The 22,939-nt window shown below is 33.4% G+C and overlaps 1 protein-coding gene across 1 annotated transcript in view; it reads left to right on the forward strand.

Moving 5' to 3' along the window:
- Positions 1–22,939, forward strand: part of LOC127738185 (receptor-type tyrosine-protein phosphatase F-like) — an 85,376-nt gene that overhangs the window by 11,447 nt on the left and 50,990 nt on the right. Inside the window, exon 2 of the mRNA XM_052249346.1 lies at positions 3,607–3,798. Within this exon, the coding sequence (XP_052105306.1) occupies positions 3,607–3,798 (192 nt within the window). The remainder of the gene's footprint in view (positions 1–3,606; positions 3,799–22,939) is intronic.

The raw sequence follows: 22,939 nt of genomic DNA on the forward strand, positions 1-22,939 counted from the left end.
TTTTTACAGGGCTGTTTATTGGGATTACTGGCTTTAGTCCTTTGCAACATTGATGCAATCATATTATGACGTCCTATTTTTGCTTTGTAAACAAACTAATTAGCACAACATAAATTATGTTTTACACATGAATACAAACTTAGGCCGTGTTCACATTGCGCTTAACTCAGTGCGGTGTAACACTTACACTAAACTCAATACGTTCCCATTGATAAAAATCAATGTTTACAAAGTCATGTAGTTTAAAACAGGTTTTAACCACATGCAGTCGATAGTCAATGTAGATCTTGTGTGGGTTAAGTGTTCATAAAACAAGATATTAAGAACGTGGATTTTATTATGAATATTTAAGGAAATTACATATACTGAATAAATATGATTATAATAATACTATGACTTAAGTCATTTTCCTATTTATATGACAAAAACTCAAAAATTGCTCCGTTAAAAACATGATTAAATTTAATAGCCTTAGTGGACCATTTGATTGTTAGTGGAAGGGGGATTATTGGCTGATAGAATATTCATTTTACACCGGTTGACAGTACGGCTTATTTATTTAGCCCGAAAATTATTCTCACTTTTTGTACACAACTTTTTCTTGCAAATTCCTGCATTTTGTAGGACAAAATATTCATTTTCATCATGTCGTGGACAAGGTAATATTTACAGTAAGTACCAGTTCAGACTTTTCATTTCCAAAATCACCCTATGTATGACTGGGGAATAGAAATATGGTCACTTAGATCTTCTTCCGATCGGCCGTAAAACCCTTGTCAAAGGGCAACCGTTTGGCTGTGCAGGATGTACAAGTACTCAGTCACGTCCATCTTCATCTCGGACGGCCTCTATTACAGTACCTACCTAAAATTGTATTTGTTGTGAATTTGTTCTAGTCCTGAATATGCATAACATACTTCCCACTGGACGTTAAACAATCAACAATCAATCAATCAATAATTTTCAAAATCCTTTTTTCGCCTATTGTTACGCTGTTTAAGCAAACGTAATAGTGACATCTTTAGAACTCTCAAAGTTCTCCAAATCAATAGAACAATTTTCTTAAGGTACCAACCATTCATCATTGTGGGACAAACAATTTTTTTTATTACTTTAATAAAAAAAAAAACCCAAAAAAAACCCCAAAAAAAACACATTTTTTTTTCAATAACTAAAAGGAACATTTTTTAAACTTCATGTTGAATCCCTCTGCCCTTCATTTTCAAGAAATCAAACAATCTTTGTCACTTCCCTCCTGGATCAAATATATTTTTTTTCTTAAAAAAAGATAGAATTTAAACCCCTCCCGATAATAAACCAAAAAAAAAAAAAAAAAATAGAAAAATTCAAAAATATATGAATTGGTCTACTTCTAACTAAAAATTTTAATTCAATTCTTTGTAATCTACATGTAAATTACGTGTACATGTTGTTTAATGATGTGAACAATTTTCATGAATAGGTAATTAAAACTAATGTACAGATGAGAACAAATTTAATGTGAAACCAAAGTTCAATACACATGTTACATGAAACTAATTGTACGTAGCGTTTGGTGTGAATACGGCCTTACTGTTTACATTCTCGTTATTTTCATTTTCGTCCTAATGTTATGCAGGAAAAGGGGGAGGGATCGCTGCTCTATCGAGTTGTCCCCCCTTTCCCTCCAAAACGTTAAGATTTAAACTAAATAACAGGGGTCGGTCATCTTCCGCATTTGGGGATTCTTAGGTTTTATTGTATTTTTGGTATTCTATTTTCTTTTGGGGAATCTGTCTAGGGAATCTAGCATTTTTCGGGGATTCTAGCTCACTCCTTTCTCATCTAAGAAACTCCTTCTGTAGAGGTGTCCATCTTCTCGGACACTTGTTCTTTCGAGGCCTGGCGATGGTGAATAAAAGACAATGTTGTTTTAATTGTTTATTCCAAACAGCAATCTAAATTAAAGTGTGATATGTGATCAACTTATTAAAATAGGAAACTTTATTTTAACTTATTTATGTTAATGAAATTCTCTTTCATAAATTTAACTGAAGTTTTAAATATTAAACTTAAGTTATTAAATCAGAAGATAAATTCTTACTCTAAATTTCAATTTATAATAGTTTAAATTTAAACCATTTAAATACCTGGAAAACAAAATACAATGTTGTTTTAATTGTTTATTCCAAACAGCAATCTATATTAAAGTGTGATATGTGATGTTGGGAGTTTGCGGTCTTCCCTTTTTAAACCCAACATCACGGGCTGATTGGAACTATTTTATTCACCTATGAAATTTCAGCGTCAATTTTAAATTTTCTAAAGTTATTTTTCATTGGTCAACTATTCTTTTTTAATGTAAAAGATTTATATGACTGACGTATATTTTATTTAGTTATGTAAAAGCAATTAATGGATTATCAAAATCTTTACTTAATTTACAGGATTATTTTAGTGGACAATAGGAACGCTTTAGGATCATTTTCCTACGGCAAAATACATACATTTCTATTCTTTTAAAAGATGACAGTTTATTTAATTGATTTCTCAACGTCACATTTAAAGCTAAGATCAAAAGAATTCTAGAAATTGTATTTACTTAAGTTTAACCTGATTATTACCAAAAGACGAAAATATTTATTACTTAATCTTACGTCACCTATTTTTGTCTCAAAACTTAAGCAATGCTATATAATTCAGTTTTATTTATTTATTTATTTATCTGGGTTTACTTTATTTTACTTTCATTCTCCAGCATACACTTTTCCCTCATTATATAAATAATATATATATATAATTTAAATGCTTAGTACTTAAACATTTATTATACATGTAGTTATTAAAACATCATACATTTACCCTGCTAACGCTCGGTATAAAATATCGAAAATGTAATGGCTACCCATGTTAAAAAAGAGGGACGAAAGATACCAGAGGGACAGTCAATCTTACAGATCGAAAACAAACTGACAACACCATGGCCAAAAATAAAACGACAAACAGACAAATAATAGCACAGATGACACAACATAGAAAACTAAAGACTAAGCAACACGAAACCCACCAAAAACTGGGGGGTGATCTCAGGTGCATAAGCATACAGCATGACATGAAGGAATTATTTCTTATAGGAGCACTTATTGTAAATATGGATGTATGTTAACTTATTGAAACAACTGATAGGCGAAATATACCAAAGTCGAAAACAAACTCTCATTACCATAGGAAGTAAAAAAAAACCCAACCATACCACAGTATACAAAACACAACATAAAAACTAAAGACTGAGCAACACGAACGCTACCAACTTATAATGTAGCATAACTGCAATATTCTGACACTTTGATATTCAAATTCTACAAGTTGTATCAAACATCAACCATCGAATTGAATCTAATGCATGAATCAAATTTCGTGTAAAAAATAGTTAAATATTCATTTTATTTAATATAAAAAAGATACGAATGTACTTAATATGAATTTGGTTCAGCAGAATCTCTACTTTGAATTGTTTTTCACAAAGAAATCTCAAAACCGAAACTTTCAGATGAATAATTACCTGATGTACGTTAGAATTGCTGTACGATCCAAAAAAATCTTAAAATACATATTTTTGATTATTAGGTTGCTGGAAAAATACTTGGGGAATAAACTGTATACATTCCTGTCCGGTTAAATGTATCAACCAAGAGTGTTATCCTGGAAATGGCTCGTGTGTTTGGGGTTGTGATCCCCAATTCTGTCATGAGGGTAAATGTCAACCGTATACAGGTGTATGTACTAAGGGATGTGTTACTGGACGAGGAGGACAAAACTGTATTCATTGTAGGTATAACATAGTAAATAGCAGTTTCGTCTGATTAAATATATACATATAGTATACATTATAACGTAACGTCGGAATGCGGAATATGGCATCAAAGTTAACTACACAATAAGATCTTTATTTGTTTTAACATTTATAATTATCATTAAAATGCAAACTTAATCTATTTTCTTTTCAGGGTCTATAAAATGATCACAATCTGCATTTTTTTTCTAAAGGAGGGATACTTAAAAACAAATAACTATACATATTGCCAATGATACAACTGATATTAAACTATCCACCAACTACCAACTGGCAAGTTTGTAAGCAACTTTATGTTTAAAAAAAAACCTTACAGAAAAGAATAAAAGGCTCGCAGGATAATAAAATGCAAAACAATTTAAAAGAGAGTACTAGCTGCCTGATTTATACGCCTGTCTACCATGTAAGAGCGTGCTTTGTGGCGATTACATTAAAACAACGCATTGATTCTTATTTTGAAATAACGAGATAACACCGATGTAAATTGTTCATGCTTTTCTTACCCAAACAACGCAGATAATAGTTCTCATAAAAAAAGAAGGTAAATTTAAGCGCTAAAAAAATATGCCGGCCTAGCTGCATATGAAAATGAATATTGTGTCTGCGGAATTATTTGTTTTTGCCCTTTAGTTCGATTTTTCTGATTTTTAATCTTGCTTGCCAAACGTTTCTGGTAATATTATTGGATTTTGCATTATCTGAGAATAAGTTTATTTCTTCCTTTAAATAAACATACAATTCAACATTATTTCAGAGATAATTTAATGTTGACAAGAAATAAATACAATTCACATTCTATTTCATGTACACATTGCGTTTTAGTATAAACACATAATCCCTGGGATGTGTTTTAATTGATTTTAGTCTCTGATGCATGTTTTTTTTTATTATTAATTGTTTTTGTCTTTTAACTAGCTTTCAGTAACTGCGAGAACTCTCAAATCGTACTTTCATGTTAATTTGACCTGTTGACACAATTTGTAATGCATTTTTGTTATTCCATTATATCTCGTCTCACTATTTTTATTAAGTACCACCTTTGAAAAGTATTCAGTATGATTATAAATATTCACGTCTGTACTCGTACTATAAACAACAAATTTATTTATTTTGTAAAAAATATTTCCGTATTCCTAACAACAAAATTATTATATTTAAATTTACCTGTGTACGTTATTTTATTTAACGTCATCTTGTCCCAGGTTAGAGTTGTCTTTTTGACATTGTTTTACATCCCACCCTTTTTTTTAATTAATATTGTCCCCGTATTTATATTGTGTCATAGCTCAAATTCATTCGTTTACTGTGTGTTTACTAGTTTTTGTTAATATGTCTTTTTGATCGCGTTAAGCCATTTCAATTGACATTTTATTGTGTGTCTTTCTATGTTGTAATGTTACACTACTGTTTCAGGTTAGGGTGAAGGTTGGCGCCTGTTACAACGTTTAAACCCGCTGCATTTGTTTACACCTGTCCCAAGTCAGGAGCCTGTTGTTCACTGGTTGTCGTTTGTTGATGTGGTTCATCAGTGTTTCTGGTTTTTTATATAGATTAGATCGTTGGTTTTCCTGTTTAAATTGTTTTACACTAGTCATTTTGGGGCCCTTTATAGATTGAAGTTCAGTGTGAGCCAAGGCTCCGTGTTGAAGGCCGTACTTTGACCTATAATTGTTCACTTTTTACACATTGTGACTTGGGTGGAGAGTTGTGTCATTGCACTCATACTACATCTTCTTATTTCTACATAGAGTGAGCATGGAATAGAATAATTTAAAAAAGGACAGTGTCAAAAACCTAAATGTAACAAAAACATTTGAATCCCACTTGTTTTGTGTCGTTGTTTGTGTCCATCATCTTTTATTTAAGTGTCTAATAAAACAATGTTCACTTTCAAACAATTTATAAATGATATAATGTGTACTGAATCTTAAACAATCTATTTATTATGAAAGCTGTTTAACTGAGATATTTATTGCTGATTAATGATAAGTTTATTGCAAATTCGCTAAAATCGTACGTTATTGATCCAATACGAAGGTGTTACTTTTGAAAATATCAATGTAGTATAATTGCCAATGAGACAACTTTCCACCAAAAAACAATTGACATAGAAGCTAGCAGCTGCAATATGTCATCGTCTTGTTTTAGTTGTTGTTTGTACATGTGCAATTTACTGAAACCCTGACGTATGATCCTTATAAAAAGATGTTCCTAGGTGTGTTTGGACATTCTTTATTGCATCCAATTAATTTGATCTTTTTCGATATCGGATTTGCTCATTTTAAATAAAGTGGGATAATTGCGATAAACATTGTCAAAAGAATAAAACAGTAAATATAAATAAGAAGATGTGGTATGAGTGCCAATGAGACAACTCTCCATCCAAGCCACAATGCATCAAAAGTTAATAACTACAGGCCAAAGCAAGGACCCCAACACTGAGCCTTGGTTCACACCGAACAGCAAACCACAAAGGGCCCAACATGACCAGTGTAAACAAACCAACTAGGAAAACCAACGGTCCAATCTACATAAAAAACGATAACACTTATGAACCACACCAACAAACGACAACCACTGAACAACTGGCCCCGACCCAGGACAAGCGCATTAAAACGCAGCGGATTCAAACGTTCCAACAGGCGCCACCCCAACCGCAACCCGAGACAGCAGTGTAACATTACAACATAAAAAGACACACTATAAAATATCAACCGAAATAGCCCAACTCGATCAAAAAAACATTTAAACAAAAACAAGCAAACATACACCAAACGAACAAGCCTGATATATGACACAATATATCAACATCAACAAAAAAGATGTAGGAACAGAGTCAAAAAGACAACTTGGGACAAAATGGCGGTAAATAAAACAACGTACACAGGCAAATCTAAATATAACAATTTTGTTGTTAGGAGTACAGAAGTAAACATATTTTACAAAACTAATAAATTTGTTGTTTACAGTACGAGTACAGAAGTGAAAATTTATCGTCATACTAAATACTTATCAAAGGTGTTATATATATAAATAGTGAGACGAGATATAACACAAAATAAGAAAACATTGAATTACAGAAATGCATTACAAATTGTGTCAACAGGTCAAATTAACACGAAAGTACGATTTGAGAGTACTCGCAGTTACTGAAAGCTAGATAAAAGCCAAAAACAATTAATAATAAAAAATCATGCATCAGAAACTAAAATCAATTAAAACACATCCCAGGGATTAAGTGTTAACGCCATGGACAGTCAAAGAAGACATGACTTGTGCAATGCCAAAATAAATGTATCGACAGGCAGTAGGATCGTTAGGATTTAACCTTATAATAAATAAGTATCATGTTATATATAGATAAAGTGAGTACAGTTAAACAGGTAGACTATCCCAGATAGACTATCGACTTCTTATTTTTCTAGGGGGTAGGAACAGTTTCAAAAAACTAAGGAAAGACAGGTTGAGTCCGTTTTGACTGTCTGACAAATACAAAATGCATAATGCAACTGTTTTCAATAAGGATATAACTTGTTTTAAACATGTGAATTACAAAAAACACTTTTGAGTATCTCTCCGAACTGTGTGCTTGATGATAAGAATTTTGATTTTACGTAGTTTTTCAAAAGATTGTATCATTCTTACAGACCACATTGTTTGGCAAGCGAACTTAAACTGCGTAACGTGCTATTGGAATCGGTTGGAGCTTCGCTTATGATCCACTGGAATAATTTATTATAGAACTTTTTATAATCGCTACAATATTTATTTACAGACAATCTAGCCTATCACGGAATAGCAAAACAGAACCTTTCTGATTCAAGTCTCTCTGCAAATTTATCAATTGATGGAAACAGATCATCTTGTATAACTTTGACAAATACAGACTCGACTTCTTATCTACAGGTTGATACTGGAAATTTAAGTGTCATAACTACAGTGTACCTTACTTTTGAGTGTAAGTTCATTATACATGTTATGAGTTATTTTAGTTTTAAAATATTTTTATTTTAATAGAAAAGTGAATTTAGTTTAACCAATGGGTTAAGAGCTGCCAATACTAATATATTGAAGCGTGTTTTTAGACGTAACGATCCACTGACAATCTAGTTTCAGGTAAAAACTGGTGCGTTAATGGCCTTGTTCGAAATATATCAGAATTGCAATAAACTCACTCATTATCCGCAACTATTTAAATATACATGGATTGTTTATTATCATTACACCTCATATAGGTATCCTGGATTTTGATTTGTTGATAACAGAGTATGTTTTTACGTATTTGTTTTTAAAGATAAACATATAGACAGGGTAAATGCACAATGATATGGCTTTTATGTTGCCTCTCTTCCGGGGGATAGTTGCCAATATTTCAGTTACATTGTGACTATATTGTTTGGGGCAGTATATCAAATAATACGATCTTTTGAGTTCCAGTTAGCATGGTTACGATTTCTAAATACGTTTGCTATAATCCTATTTCAATATAGTGCAAAAAAATTCAACGATCGGAAAGATATATACAATGTAGGATATCATTTTGGGACCCTTTATAGCTTGCTGTTCAGTGTGAGCCAAGGCTCCGTGTTGAAGGCCGTACTTTGATCTATAATTGTTTACTTTTGACACATTATGACCTGGATGGAGAGTTGTCTCATTGGCACTCATACCATATCTTCTTATTTCTATGAAGAAATTTTGAAAGAAACGAGGATTTGTTATCAAGACAAGTATATGCAAAACTTATAACGAATATATAAAAATTTAATACAAATGTAGATGCTGAATATAAAGTTCAATATTGCAATGTTTCTACAATGGTCTAAATTTAATGATGAGTACAAGAAGACAATATTTCAATACCAGTAAATAACTTTGAGATTTGGATAAAATAAAGGATTTTTATTTCTTACAAACCTGCTCGTGCATTTTTCATTGTTATTCAACGCAAAATAATTATCTAAGATACCTGGGACGATCTCAATTCACACAGGATTTCTATTGTCTACTTATTGTACCTCGAACTTAAATACCCGGTGTAGGTCTTTAAGTTGAGGTTCAATTTACTAAAAGTTAATCGGGCATGACTAATTAGATACGCCTTCTTAAAATCAGGGGGTCCGAAATAGGATCGGGAAAATAACACCCAGCAAAATACCACAATTTACAATTTTTGAAAATTTTTGATTCAAAGTGCTTTTGGTTTCTTTAATATCTCCATTCAATAATCAATCGGTGGAAATACTAACCTGTCCCGAACCGAGAGATGTTGGCTGTAATAGGAATTTATTTAAATAAAAAGGTCCATATCTCATTTACTTAAAGTGGCCATTATTGTTATTATGTCATGACGTTTTGTTTTTTGGCATTCGTCTACCGTGGAGAAAAAAGAGGGAAGGAGGGCTCATAGCTTAGCTTACGACTTCGATCATGATTCAACTGTATTCTATTACGGCATACGTTTTACTTCTAGCGAACGCTATGCGTTATTGTAAAAAGTGCCACTTTAAAATTGTAATTATTTGCCTCAGGTTGATCCACTTTGCATCTCGTCGTAAATATGCATGACATATTTGCCACTGGACATAAAAGGAGCAATAAATTAATCAGCTTCATTTAGTGACGTATAATCATTCGGTTTCAGTAAATAATCGTCACCCATGGGGTGACTGGGGAATAGAAATATGGTCACTTGGTCTTTTTCCGACCGGCAGTAAAACGCTTGCCAAAGTGGGGCGTCCGTTTGGCTGTGCGGGATGTATCAAGTTTGCAGCCACGTCCGGTCAGATTAAGGACGTTAAATCCGATGCCTCGTCTACAGAAAGTGCCACGCTCTTTGCACGTTAAGAACCCTTGCAACAACTCTTTGAGGGGTCCGTAGGTGGCCTGTTGCAAGGCAGAATTTCTGTCCCTGTCCAATATATCCTAATTGTCCAGTGGCAATCCAAATTTCCCCGACCATCATCCCAGATGGCCTCTATTATTACAAAACCTACCTATTGTATTTATTGTTAACTTGTTTTCGTCCTGAACATTCATGAAATATTTGCCACTGGACGTTTAGCAACCAACAATCAATAAATCAATAAGTAATCGTCTCAAACAGTTTTCCAATTTTTATATTTAATTTTTATTTAAGTATGATTTTTTAAGAGTAAATGTTTCTTCCATCATTTTTCTCTTTGCATTTAATCTTTTTTTTAAACATTACAAAAATGTTGTCGTGGTACACATCAGGGGTTTCATTGTATCCTTTAGCAAAACTAATAGGAGAGGGGATAAGAACAGAAAAACGATCTTTACTGAGTGCCAACAACTTATATAATTAATGAAGCGAACAATGACGGCTGTCTCGTCTACGTGTCAACATTTGCTGTTTCAAGTTTATTTATATCTCAGACTGGTATAATAGTTGCCATAAAAGCAAAAATGGATAAAAAAAATGTTAACAACAATTTATTAAAGGATTCAGCTTATTTTGGGCGTTTTATTTATTTATTTTTTAGATATTGTTTTGCTAATCGGTTTCGTTATAATTTTTTTTTTCATCTACAATTGTCCTAGCAAAAGTCACAAAAAATGTGTTAAAATCAGCTATGCGACTTATTTGAAAAGATTTAGCTGACCTTTCTTGTTGATTACACATTTCGATCATTCAACTCGTGCATAGATCGTTTTCCCCCATGATGTTTTTTTAACGTATAGATAGCGTGCAATTCTCACTACACCAGGAATCGGATATACATTCCTATTTTGATGGGACAAAATTGCGTATTTATATATCCGATAAGCCAAACGAACGCACCCATTTAGCAAGGGTATACTGTGGGACGGGAGAGGTCTCGAGATTTCAATATTTCTATACCCAAGTGAATCATTTGATTTTGAATAAAAGGTGATAAAGATATACTGTATACATTAATGCGAGAGTAACACAAATACACAGACATATCAAAACATTTATAGCCAACTTTCAGTCTTTTTTTTTTATAGAAAGATCCGTATACAGAAAAATAATCAGTGAAAACCGCCTAATGACTTAATAATAGTTATACGGAGTTAACTCAATAATAATTACCGTCAAATATTATATATCCCAAAAGTCACATTTGATTTAATACTATTTACCGTCAAAGATATCCCAACAATCACTAGTCTCTGGTTGAAAAATTTCACCTGCCCTATTTTAATTTTGATCGGTGAAAATTTAAGAAGTTGTAATACAAACCAGTAGAAGAAAAACACTTCACTGTATAATAAAACGGTAAAATAAATGATGATAATGGATGACGACCAGCGGCAAATAAAAAGAATATTCAGGACGATAACATGTAAATACAATACGAGTATTAACCCCGCTTTTTACTTGACTGACACGCTGAGTCGGTGTTTTTACACGTAAGTTCCCAAGATATTAGTTCGCAGGAAGAAAAGTCACCCGACCCGGACATATTTCCGACTCTGAGCCGACCAGTCTGTGCTCCTACTCTATGATGTCACGTGTTAAGCGTTGAAATAGCCAATACTAATTTAACGTCTTTGTTTGGGCCGGTCGGGATTCGAACAAACGACCTCCCGCTCTCGAGGGGAACACCTTCACATGAGACCAACCAGTAGAGCGGTAGTACATAATATACCAAAACCTCAAGTACAATAAACAATACAGTTTCACAGACTTCTCACAGTTACTAAAGCGAGCTAAAAGTATCTAACCTAAATTAAATGCGTGAAATGATCTTGTAAACTACACGTAAACATCGATGATCGACTTTAGTGTAGATTTCATGGATCAACGCTCTCGGCAAATTAAAAACTCTTGCACAAATTATTTGAGTGGTCCGAATGTGGCCAGCTGTTGCAAGTCGTAATTTCTGTCCTAATTCAATATACCCTCATTTTCCAGTGATATTTTAAAGTTTCACGTCCAACCTCACTGTCGACCTCCTATTGCACCACCTACCTATTGAGTATTGTATTTAAAGACTTTATGTGTTATAGTCATAAACATGAATGAAATATTTGCCACTGGACGTAAAGCAAACAACAATCAATCAACTTCATATATTGTTCCATGTACTTAGCACTCATAGACAAGATCTTATAAATTGCTATAATGTACTATTTCTTTTAAATTTTTATGTTTTTTTTTGTTTTTTTTTTCCTTCAATTTATTACATAACTGACTGCTTATAAAAAAGTTTTAAATATTTTTTTACTATGGTTCTTATCTACTGTTTTAATACGAGTTATAACATGATGTTTTGTCAGGCAAGGATAAAACTAAGAAAGGTAAAAGTTTTTTCAGCTGTTTTGCTTCAGTTGGACATAAAATGGGAATAACGGATCGGACGACTAAAATAAAAGAGTTTGTTTTCATATAATACATCGAACCTACGAATATATGTCTTCTAAACACGTTTTGATCGGGTCAGTGAAACCTAGTTGATGCTATAGATGTCACAATTATACTTTTTAATACGATTTTATTTATTGAAGTTTGCATGCATAGTTTTTATTAAAAAAAAACCAAAGCAAGATCTTTTAATTAATTGGACTGAACAGACAACACTAATTATTTTGCATTCGCATGCATTGTAGTATAGGAAAATTACAGAATCAAAAAGGAATGAACATTTACCGGATGAATATTGTGAAGGACCTTATGCATCTAGGTCTGTTCGATTAAAAGTTCTGAAACAAGCTGTTTAAAATGCTAATTGATGGAAGAATTTACTTACTGTTTTCTTTGGTCTGGTCTGTTTCATGATTACTGACCGATTAAAAACATCAACTATATATATAACAAGAAGTTGTTGTGCAGAATATTCATTGGTCAGTTATAAATGAGGTATGTACAGGGTTTTGAATGCCTCATTTATTAAATAAGAAATCGTTATTTTGAAAAGTTGGATTCAAAAATATAAATTTACCCCCTAATTTTGTGAAACTATCATTTGGTGTTATTTTAATGCTTAACAAAATATAATAAATGAATAATTGAATAATGTACTGCCATTTAATCGGTCCATTTCCGTTGTAATTTGGTAACTGTTAATTGTATATATCAGTCTGAGTACTGTTTAACTATCATTTATGGTGAACATATTAAGACTCGTCCAATTCAGGGGAATTAGGTTTCTGCGAGTGCTTTTTGTGTACTTTTCTTATGTTTTTGACGGTTTGTAAGTCAGTACAAGTTCAATGATTAAGTTAATATTGACATTAAAAGACCTCCTCACAAAAAGGGCTATTCAAATCCCCTCGCCCTTCGGGCTCGGGGATCTAAACATCCCTTTTTGTTCGGAGGTCTTTTAATATCAATATTAACTTATCATTGAACTTTTACTATTACTAGAAAGTTGATATATACGTGTATGTTAATAAACAAAAATTACCATTAAGTTATATAACAAATATCATTTTTTGTTTAATTTGAAGCATTATATGATTTTAATGCAATGCCTTATATATCGCTTTCTCCGATACACTTTTGCATTTGTTAACATTTGAATTATACAACTTATACGAGAAAAAACAATTACTAGTTATGCCGGCATGTTAACCTGTCAATTCATAAGTTACTGTAAATAAATCAGTACTGTACCAGACCGTCAGTAAGAAACGTAATATTTATGTATATGCCGTTCTGATATAGGGAACCTCATCAGTTGTTGCTTGTGCCATTTCATTTTATTTTGTTTTGGAAATCAATACAGTTGATAGAAGATAGATTCATAATCTTTTCAGACTCGGGGCGATTGAAAGCTTGACCTATTGTATAAGCTCTTGTCTACAACACCATACATTTAGGTTGACCCATAAAAGTCCTTTGATTTGAGCGTCGTTAATTTGCTGTCTTAGTCACATCTACTACACATCTCCAATTACTCCTTTTTATGTCAAGGAAATTTGTGATTTGCTAATATAATTTTTCAGTCGGTGGTCTCGTGGTAGCGTATTCGCCTCTAGTGCAAGGGGTCGTGGGTTTGAACCCCGGCCGGGTCAAACAAAGACTTTGAAATGGGTATTTGCTGCTTCTCCGCTAAGCACCCGCTATTAAAGAGTAAGAGCAAAGTTTGGTCGGCTCAGAGTCAGAATAATGTGTCCGGGTAGGGTGACATGTCTGCCTGCGGGCTGTTACTTTGTAAACTAGCACATTGAAAATCTGGCTCAGCGTGTCGTTCTAGTACAAAGCAAGGGTTATATTTATATCACATTAGCATGATGGTTGTAATCCTGACTATGCATTCAATTTACCACCGGACGTCTAACAGTTATTCATCTTCATCATCATCATCATCATATTTAATTTCATGCACTATAATTTTGCACTTTATGAATACCTATTTACTTAGATTTTTTTTCTCACTCGCAGATGCAGCGTCTGTTTTTGGTAACTATATAATGTATTGTTCTAACGGCAGTGATTTATCGACTGGGAGCATATTATTATACAATGGAACGACTCAGAATAAAGACATTAACGTCTTTGCTGTTTGCAAATACATAACCTACATACCTCCTAAAATACATAAAAGATCCGACATTAAACTTTGTGAAATAGAGATTGGTGGTAAGTATTCTTGTTTTGTTCGCTTGCTGCCTCCTTGATTTGTGTCCCTCAACTAAATTCATTTATTGTTTAATATCCGGTCGGGTCAAACCACATACTTTGAAATTGGTATTTGCTGCTTCTCCGCTAAGCACGCCATATTAAGGAGTAGGAGCCACTACTGATCGGCTCTGAGTCAGAATAATGTGTCCGTTTAGAGTGACATGTCTTCCTGTCGGTCTTGTACAGAACATGCCTCATATTTATATCTCCTTAATATGGCCTCGTGCTAAATTTGCATTTTATTTTACCCTTAGACGTTAAACAGCCGTCCATCATCACCATGATTTTAAACATACATAGCGGACAGGAACAACATTACAGAATTAGAATTTAATCAACCTAATGTGCAATCTAAAACCAAATAGGCATATATGTTAAATTGTGTATTAACTGAATAACCAGCTACTTGCTGTTCTTACTCTAATTAGTCACATTTAGAACGTAAACGGGAAGCAAATGAATAACAGGATTGCATAAGGTCAATTACGTATTAAAAGCACGTTTGTCGTTTAAGGTCGCCAATTTTGAGACTATCCCAGAGAGTAAACTTTTCAAACACTGTCAAAATCCGCTAACTTGTCTTATATGAAGCCTTTTGTTCTTGTATGGTTTAATATATATATATATTTATTTACATTTAAAGTTCTTAGATCAATAATGCTTGCAGGGTGTCCTTACGGAAGATATGGAGACAACTGTAATATGTCCTGTTCAGAAAAATGTATAGGGTCATGTGATGTACTGAACGGAAATTGTGTATTCGGTTGTTTAGATGGTTGGTTCGGTGCAAAATGTGACCAAGGTAGAATGTAATACAAAATTCATGTTATAAAAAATGTTAAAAACTAATTTTAAGGTGATTCATTTATAACACTTTATCAATTACATGCCCCATTAGCCATTTTTAAATTAACCTTCAGCAGGATCGCTCAAATCTAAACATTGAAAGCCGGGGATGTTTAAATACATAACAATGTTAAGAGATACATGTATATAAATCTATATTTGCTATAGCAGTATGTTTGCTTCTGCAATGGAATATTCATTCAATCATATATATATATGTTTAAGACAATTTTGTTTTAAACTTCTATACCATGCGCTACATTAGGGCGATCTATTACGATTGCATGTTAAGTTAAAGTAATTGACTTAGTAATCAACAGTTGGCCCAACAGGATGAAAGCAAATATACATAGTAAATAACATGTCATAATATAGACGTGTAACTATCATCAACATATACCAATGTTGCCTTGGATAAACATTACTTGGTTATGTTAATAATTGTTAACAGATAAACTGTGTAATGTAATACGTATTCGTCAATTACAATTTGTGTGCTATATATCTCACGTAACAACACATTGAAATATATGTAAAATTCTAAGGCATTTATGTTCGGACTTTAAATAATGTAGAAAATCGAAGTGTATTTTAACATCAGATGCTATAAAGAGCATGTTTCGCTCACCTTGATCAATTTTGATTTAAAAAATTGAAATTTTATAGCATTATTCACAACTAAGCTTTCATTTTTATCTTTTATAATTGCTGTTGAATATTTCAGTTTCAACACTGATTGGCAATGGGCCACAAAATAGATCAATAAATCATCCGAAACTTTAGACATATTGAAATTCCCTGAGTTGAATCCAGTGATATGATCGCCACAAAATTGAATAAAACATTTATATCCTGTTGAATAAACATTGCGAGTATTCACATTGATACTTTTATTCCATAAGCTGTCGACTGCTTGATCTAACTCCAAAGAATTTCGACTGAGGAGGGCATGTGCATGGATTCGGCGAAGCGTCCGGAGCCAATTGTCAAAACCGCTTCGTCTGGTAACGAGAAAGAGCATCTGCTATGTTATTTTCTTTCCCTGGTACATGTACAGCATGTACAACAAAATTAAATTTAGCCGCACACCAAGTTAAACGTCGTACAAGATTCATTATTACATTACACTTTGAACGACCCTTATTAATAATATACACACTAGACATATTATCGCAATGAAAAAGAATGCGTTTAGTTGACCATTCATGCCCACATAAAATAGCAGAAATAACAATTGGATACAATTCTAGGTAAGCCATTGAGAAAGACTCCTCATCGGACCGAATAAAATCGGTGGGCCAAATGCCTTGAAACCACCTTTTCCTAAAATAACCTCCGTATCCGATTGATGATGAAGCATCCGTAAATAAATGAAAATCGGACGCATTAATAACGTTATCGCTGATAAAAAATGATATACCATTCCACTGACTTAGGAATTTTAACCACATTGCCATATCATCTCTACATCCCTTTGTAATTGTAACGTGGTGATTAAGTTCCTTCTTTTACGGAGTGTGCAAATGTCAATAAGTACGACACAAAAGATCTCCCTGGTATAATTACTTTACATGCATAAATAAGATGACCCAATAAACTTAACATTTCACGCTTAGTACATGAACGTCTATTAAGATAGCTGTATAAAATATCCTTAATTCGAACAATTTTCTCATCAAGTAATTTAGCAATCATATCCATTGAATCGAGAATTATGCCGAGATATTCTAATGAAGTTGATGGACCAACTGTTTTATGAGCGCTGAGAGGAATCTTTAAACTATTAAATACATATAACATTGTGTTCATATTCCTGGTAGCGTCTACGTAAGGATTGTTAATCAGGAGATAATCGTCTAACAAATATAACACGTGCCGCAAACCGTGATCATTTTGTAAGATTCAACATATTGCCACTGATAATGTATCGAATATCTTGGGACTTGACCGGGAACCAATTGCTAAACGAGTATAAAAATAGTACATGTCATTCCATTTTAATCAATAAAATCGCCATAAAGAATTATGTACAGGTATTAATTTGAATGCATCGGTTACGTCACACTTACATAATTGACTCTTAATTCCTAATGACTTAATTATACTTATAGCGTCGTCAATTCTTACATAGGTTAAGGAATAGTCTTCCTTATTTATTAAATCATTGATGCTGTGATGCTCATCATTGTTGTGAGGAGCCGAAAGGTCTAGAATTAATCGTTTCTTTTTTTGAATATTTTCCTTCAACAATACCTATCGGACTAATTCTATAAGTATCAAACGGAGGTTTTGTAAATGGTCCAATAAGGTATCTTTTACGAAGTTCGTCATCTATCAGTTTCGTAACGTCATCGGGAAATTTCTTGGTAGACAATAAATTCCTACATTCTAAAGATTTACTTGGTAGTACGTTTAAGCCTGTGTCAAAACCATATCGAAGTCCATCAATAAAATTATTACCAAAAGTTTTATCTGGATAACGTGTAAGTTCAACTTCAAGTTGATTGATATCAATAGGCATAGACACTAGACAATTCTTAGCCTGCGCTTGTTCTTGTGACGGCCTACTGTTCGGAGTAGCACCACTAGATGATCTAGTATTGACATGGGCGAATAAACATTTTGTCCCCTTGAAATATTTTCCTGATAAGAAATTGTTACACACTTCCCGACCACGAAAGAAAAGAACGGGGCGTCCTCGTATATCTGTATTGGAATCATCACGACCGTTACTTCCAACATGTGATTTCTGAAAATGGGTTTGATTATAAGTTGGTTTGGATCGATTTTTCGATTGACCAAAGCTTGGTAACGTTTCACAAACAGCTGTGAGAAGCCCAAGACTACCGCATGTTTCACATTCCTAAATAATTTGTCCACTTGTGATGGATGAACAGAGTTTTTCGTCTCTGATGGACCAATCTACAATTTTACCGTGGGGCAGTTTGAGAGCAGCTACCTTATTTGCGAAAGCCTTGTGATACTCGTAGAAAACGGGACCTTTATATCTTGCAGAGATATCAATAACATCTTGAATATATATATCGAATTCGATGCGTCGGTCTTGCTTTTCACAAATAATATTTTTGTAAATATTGAAAGCTTCTAGAAATTCTTGAATAGACAAGTTTCTTTGAAGGCGAGGATCGCGATGTTTGATTAACAGAACGAACCTCAGATTCATCAACAGTTTTATTATCTTGTACGTTTTCTTGATTGTTTAGTAGAGTAGCCAGATTAATGTACTTGCCTTCTAATATCTGCTACCGAACGTTCGGTGCCACTGCTTGAACATGCGGAAACATGCATTAAGAAACCTTGGTGGTGTAATAATATCCTGTATCATGATGTATGGAACGCCAAAACTGTCTTGTTATGCCCATTTTCATTATATGATGTGCATTTACCTTTATATGATGTGCACTTGTCATTATATGATGTGCAAACACCTGTATATGATGTGCAAATATCCTTATATGATGTGCAAATATCCTTATATGATGTGCAAACATCATTATATGATGTGCAAACATACTTATATGATATGCATATATACTTATATGATGTGCAAATATACTTATATGATGTGCAAACGTACTTATATGATGTGCAAACATTCTTATATGATGTGCAAACATTCTTATATGATGTGTAAATATCCTTATATGATGTGCAAATATACTTATATGATGTGCAAATGTACTTATATGATGCGCAAAGATCCTTATATGATGTGCAAATATCCTTACATGATGTGCACTTTCCCTTATATTATGTGCAAACATCTTTATATGATGTGGTTGTGTCATTATATTATGTGCTTGTAATCTTATATGATGTAGTTCGGCTTTCATTATATGATGTAGAAACGTCATTATATGATGTGCTTTCATCGTCGTTATGGTCAAGGAACATGATAACGATTAGAATGATTACTGTCTACGTCATAACTAATTCCGATCTGCTTCTGCGGAGTAACTAGACACCCGACTCAAATCTGTAGCTATCGCTAGCGAAAGTGCAATTTATAGGAAAAATGAGACATTGCAATTTAACAAAAATCAACGTTTCAAACATTTCGGAGGAAGATCATGTAAGACCAATTAATACAGGAGCTACAATGTAGTTGAAGAAATTTCCGGCTGCGGCAAAAATATGATAAAACAAATTTTAAGGCTCTTTATAGCTTGCTATTCGGTTTGAGCAAAGGCTCCGTGTTGAAAGTCGTACTTTAACCTATAATTTTTTACTTTTTACAAATTGTGACTTGGATGGAGAGTTGTCTCCACATCTCCTTATTTTTATTCATTGCAAACGACACCGTCAGTTTTAAAAATATTTCATAACAATAGCTATAAAATTATCTAATCATGCATAATATGGCGAGATGGTTTGTTTTATAAAATGTTATTGAATAATATAAATGGTAAGATGTATAATGTAATATTGAATATGTACAGTGATATTAAATCTAGTATATCATATAATGATTGTAATTCGGAATACTTTGCTTGCTTGTGATAATGGTGTACGACAAGGAGAACACTTATCACCTTTCCTATTTTCTTTAATTTTGAATGACTAAGATTATTTCTTAGTCAGTAAAAATATTACAGGACTTAAAACTATAACAGAAGATCTGGAAAGAGAATTAGAAATATAGCTTAAGTTTTTTTTATTATATTGTACGCAGATGACACGGTATTGTTGGCCGAAACAGCACAGGACCTGCAGACTCAACTCAATGCCTTCCATGATTATTGTAAGGCTTGGAAATTTAAACTTAACGTTGACAAAACCAAAGCCTTAGTGTTTGGTTTTGGACGTTTGCAAAGAAATCTCCGATTTTCTTACAATGACACTAACATTGAGACAGTAAAGCAGTATAACTATTTGGGAATTGTTTTTACTAAAACAGGGAATTTTAATATGACAAAAAAAAACCAGTTATCCGATAAGGCATTAAAAGCCATGTACGAAGTCCTGAGAATGAGAAGGATGTATCAGCTTTCTGTAAAATGTCAGCTTAATCTTTATGACAAAATAATCAAGCCCATTCTGTTGTATGGGTGCGAAGTATGGGGTTTTAGTAATAATGATACATTAGAAAAGATACATTTAAAATTCTGTAAATTACTTTTAAATCTGAAATCCTCAACACCAAATTATATGGTTTACGGGGAACTAGGTCGCCATCCGGTCGACATAGATATAAAAGTTCGAGCAGTATTATTTTGGGCAAATTTGATATCCGGAAAACAAGCAAAGTTTTCGTTTATATTATATTAACTTTCTCGCGATATGAACGGTCATCATAACATGCAGACTCCATGGATTCTGTTTGTCAAAAAAATATTTCAAAATTGTGGTTTCTCATATATATGGGAAACTCAGAATTTCATTAATAAAGATTGGTTAAAAACTGTTATAAAGCAAAGATTGTTAGACCAGTTTCTTCAGAATTGGAATTCGCTAATCCAAAATTCGTCAAAAGCTATTAACTACAAAATTTTTAAGAAAAACCGGGAATTTGAGGAGTATTTAAATATTTTGAACATTAAAGATGCCGTTGTTCTCTGTCGATTTCGAACGACTAATAACAAATTGCCGATTGAAACAGGAAGGTGGCAAAACGTATTAAGAGAAAACCGTTTTTGCCATCAATGTAACAATCGACAAATTGGAGACGAATGTCACTATATATTTGAATGTGCTTTTTTAGACCAAAAACATAAAGAGTATTTATCATCCTATTTTGTACAACGACATAATACAGTTAAATTCTCTGAACTTATGTCGAGTACTCGAAAATCAGTCCTGAAGAAGCTTTGTTGATTTATAAAAAAATATAAACACGTGTGTTTGTCCTCTTGGCTAGTGACTTTTGTAACCTCTCTCCCTTGTTTTGTATATATTGTAAATAGTTATTGTTGTTATCTCTGTACTGATGTCATGCATTGGCTTTATGAGAATAAAGATATAGATATAGAAGCCATAATGATACCAGTATGGATGATTGATTGATTAATTTGGCGATTGATTGTTGTTTAATGCCACTTTCAACACTTTCATGCTATTTCGTCGCGGTGAGTTTATATTGGTGAAGGAAGCCGAAGTGCCCGGAGAGAACCACCGACCTTTGGTAGGAAAACTGACAATTCTAGTCAATTAAGATTGGAGTCGAGCTTACCTGCCACGTGCGGGATTCGAACTCACAACCTAAGTGTTGACAGGCTAGCGATACAGTAGTTCGACCACTCGACCACCGAGCCGCCCCCTCCCCCGAAATGGAATGAACTTCAACTCGGTGCATTACATTTGTGTGCAGCTTTTTATTATATTTTCATGCATATATTTCACAGCTTCAACTAGATGATTATGGATGGATGCTTGACGTCCAGCGGCAAATTGATATGCATATTCGTACGAGAACATGTTAATGAGATATGAATATTAACCCCGCTTTGTACTAGACCGACACTCTGTGCCGAATTTTTAACATGCTAGTTCACAAGGTAACAGTCCGAAGGAAGACATATCACGTTACCGGACACATTATTCTGATTCCGAGCCGACCAGCCTTTGCTCTTACTCCTTAATTTCGCGTGCTTAGCAGGGAAGCAGCAAATATCAATTTTAAAGTCTTTGGTTTTGATCCGGCCGGGGTTCAAACCCACGACCCCCCGCACTCGAGGCGAACATGCTACCACGAAAACACCGCCACTAGACAGTAACCCGCAATATAAAAGGTTTCGTGGGAAGCCGCTCATATATACACCTCCAGACTCAAGTAAACAGGGCTAACGTACCAACAATTTTTTTTTGGTGAGTGGGGGCATGTTTTTTTGTAAATGTTTGATTCCAAATTTCTTGAAAGAGATTTTATCTATTTAAGAAGGGAAGCGAAGTAGTTTGTTTCCATTTAAAATGAGGGAAAAATAAAACAATAATGAAATAAAAAAAAAAATAACCATGTTATTTTTTATTAAAGTCGAAAAATTTGTTTGTCCTGAGCACAAGGAAATACACGTGCTCCTGCCCACACTAGATGAAGAGTCGGTGCCTAACCAATTTGATTAAGATACAAATGTACAGATCATCTGTCTAAGCTTTAGTTACAAGGAACTGACAACACTTCATTTTACTTTCTGTTCTGGTAAATATTACATCAGCCAATGAAATTTCAGCCTTCATATTTTTGAAGGTGTGGATCTATCCGACAAAACAAGAGAATCCCAATGGTCTTTAAAACAGAAAATAGAATGGAGCGTTTTCAGATCGGCGTAAGCAAAGCTTGAACACACAATATCTGTAATTTAATCAGATTGGTATCTAAATGAACATAAAAAACTGCATTTATTTATTGTTTTCTGAGATCTGTTGGTCTCTTACAGATAGAGAGTTGTGTTTTAAATTTTTCTAAGTGAAGATTTACGGCAGCGGCTTTTGATATTTTTTATCCTGGAAACTTCAATAGATTAAAAAAAAAATAAATAGTGCAATGTGTCTGAATATACTCTATAGTAAAGTTCCCATTTGGGCAATTTTGGCTCTTTAAGAGTTTTGTAGTTTTATTGCCAATTATCTTGATAACTTATCTATAGAGATACCTCTCCTTGCAAAATGTTATAAACAAGAACAGATTT

Source organism: Mytilus californianus, unplaced genomic scaffold (assembly GCF_021869535.1).
Source record: "Mytilus californianus isolate M0D057914Y unplaced genomic scaffold, xbMytCali1.0.p SCAF_1, whole genome shotgun sequence".
Classification (NCBI taxonomy): Eukaryota; Metazoa; Mollusca; class Bivalvia; order Mytilida; family Mytilidae; genus Mytilus; species Mytilus californianus.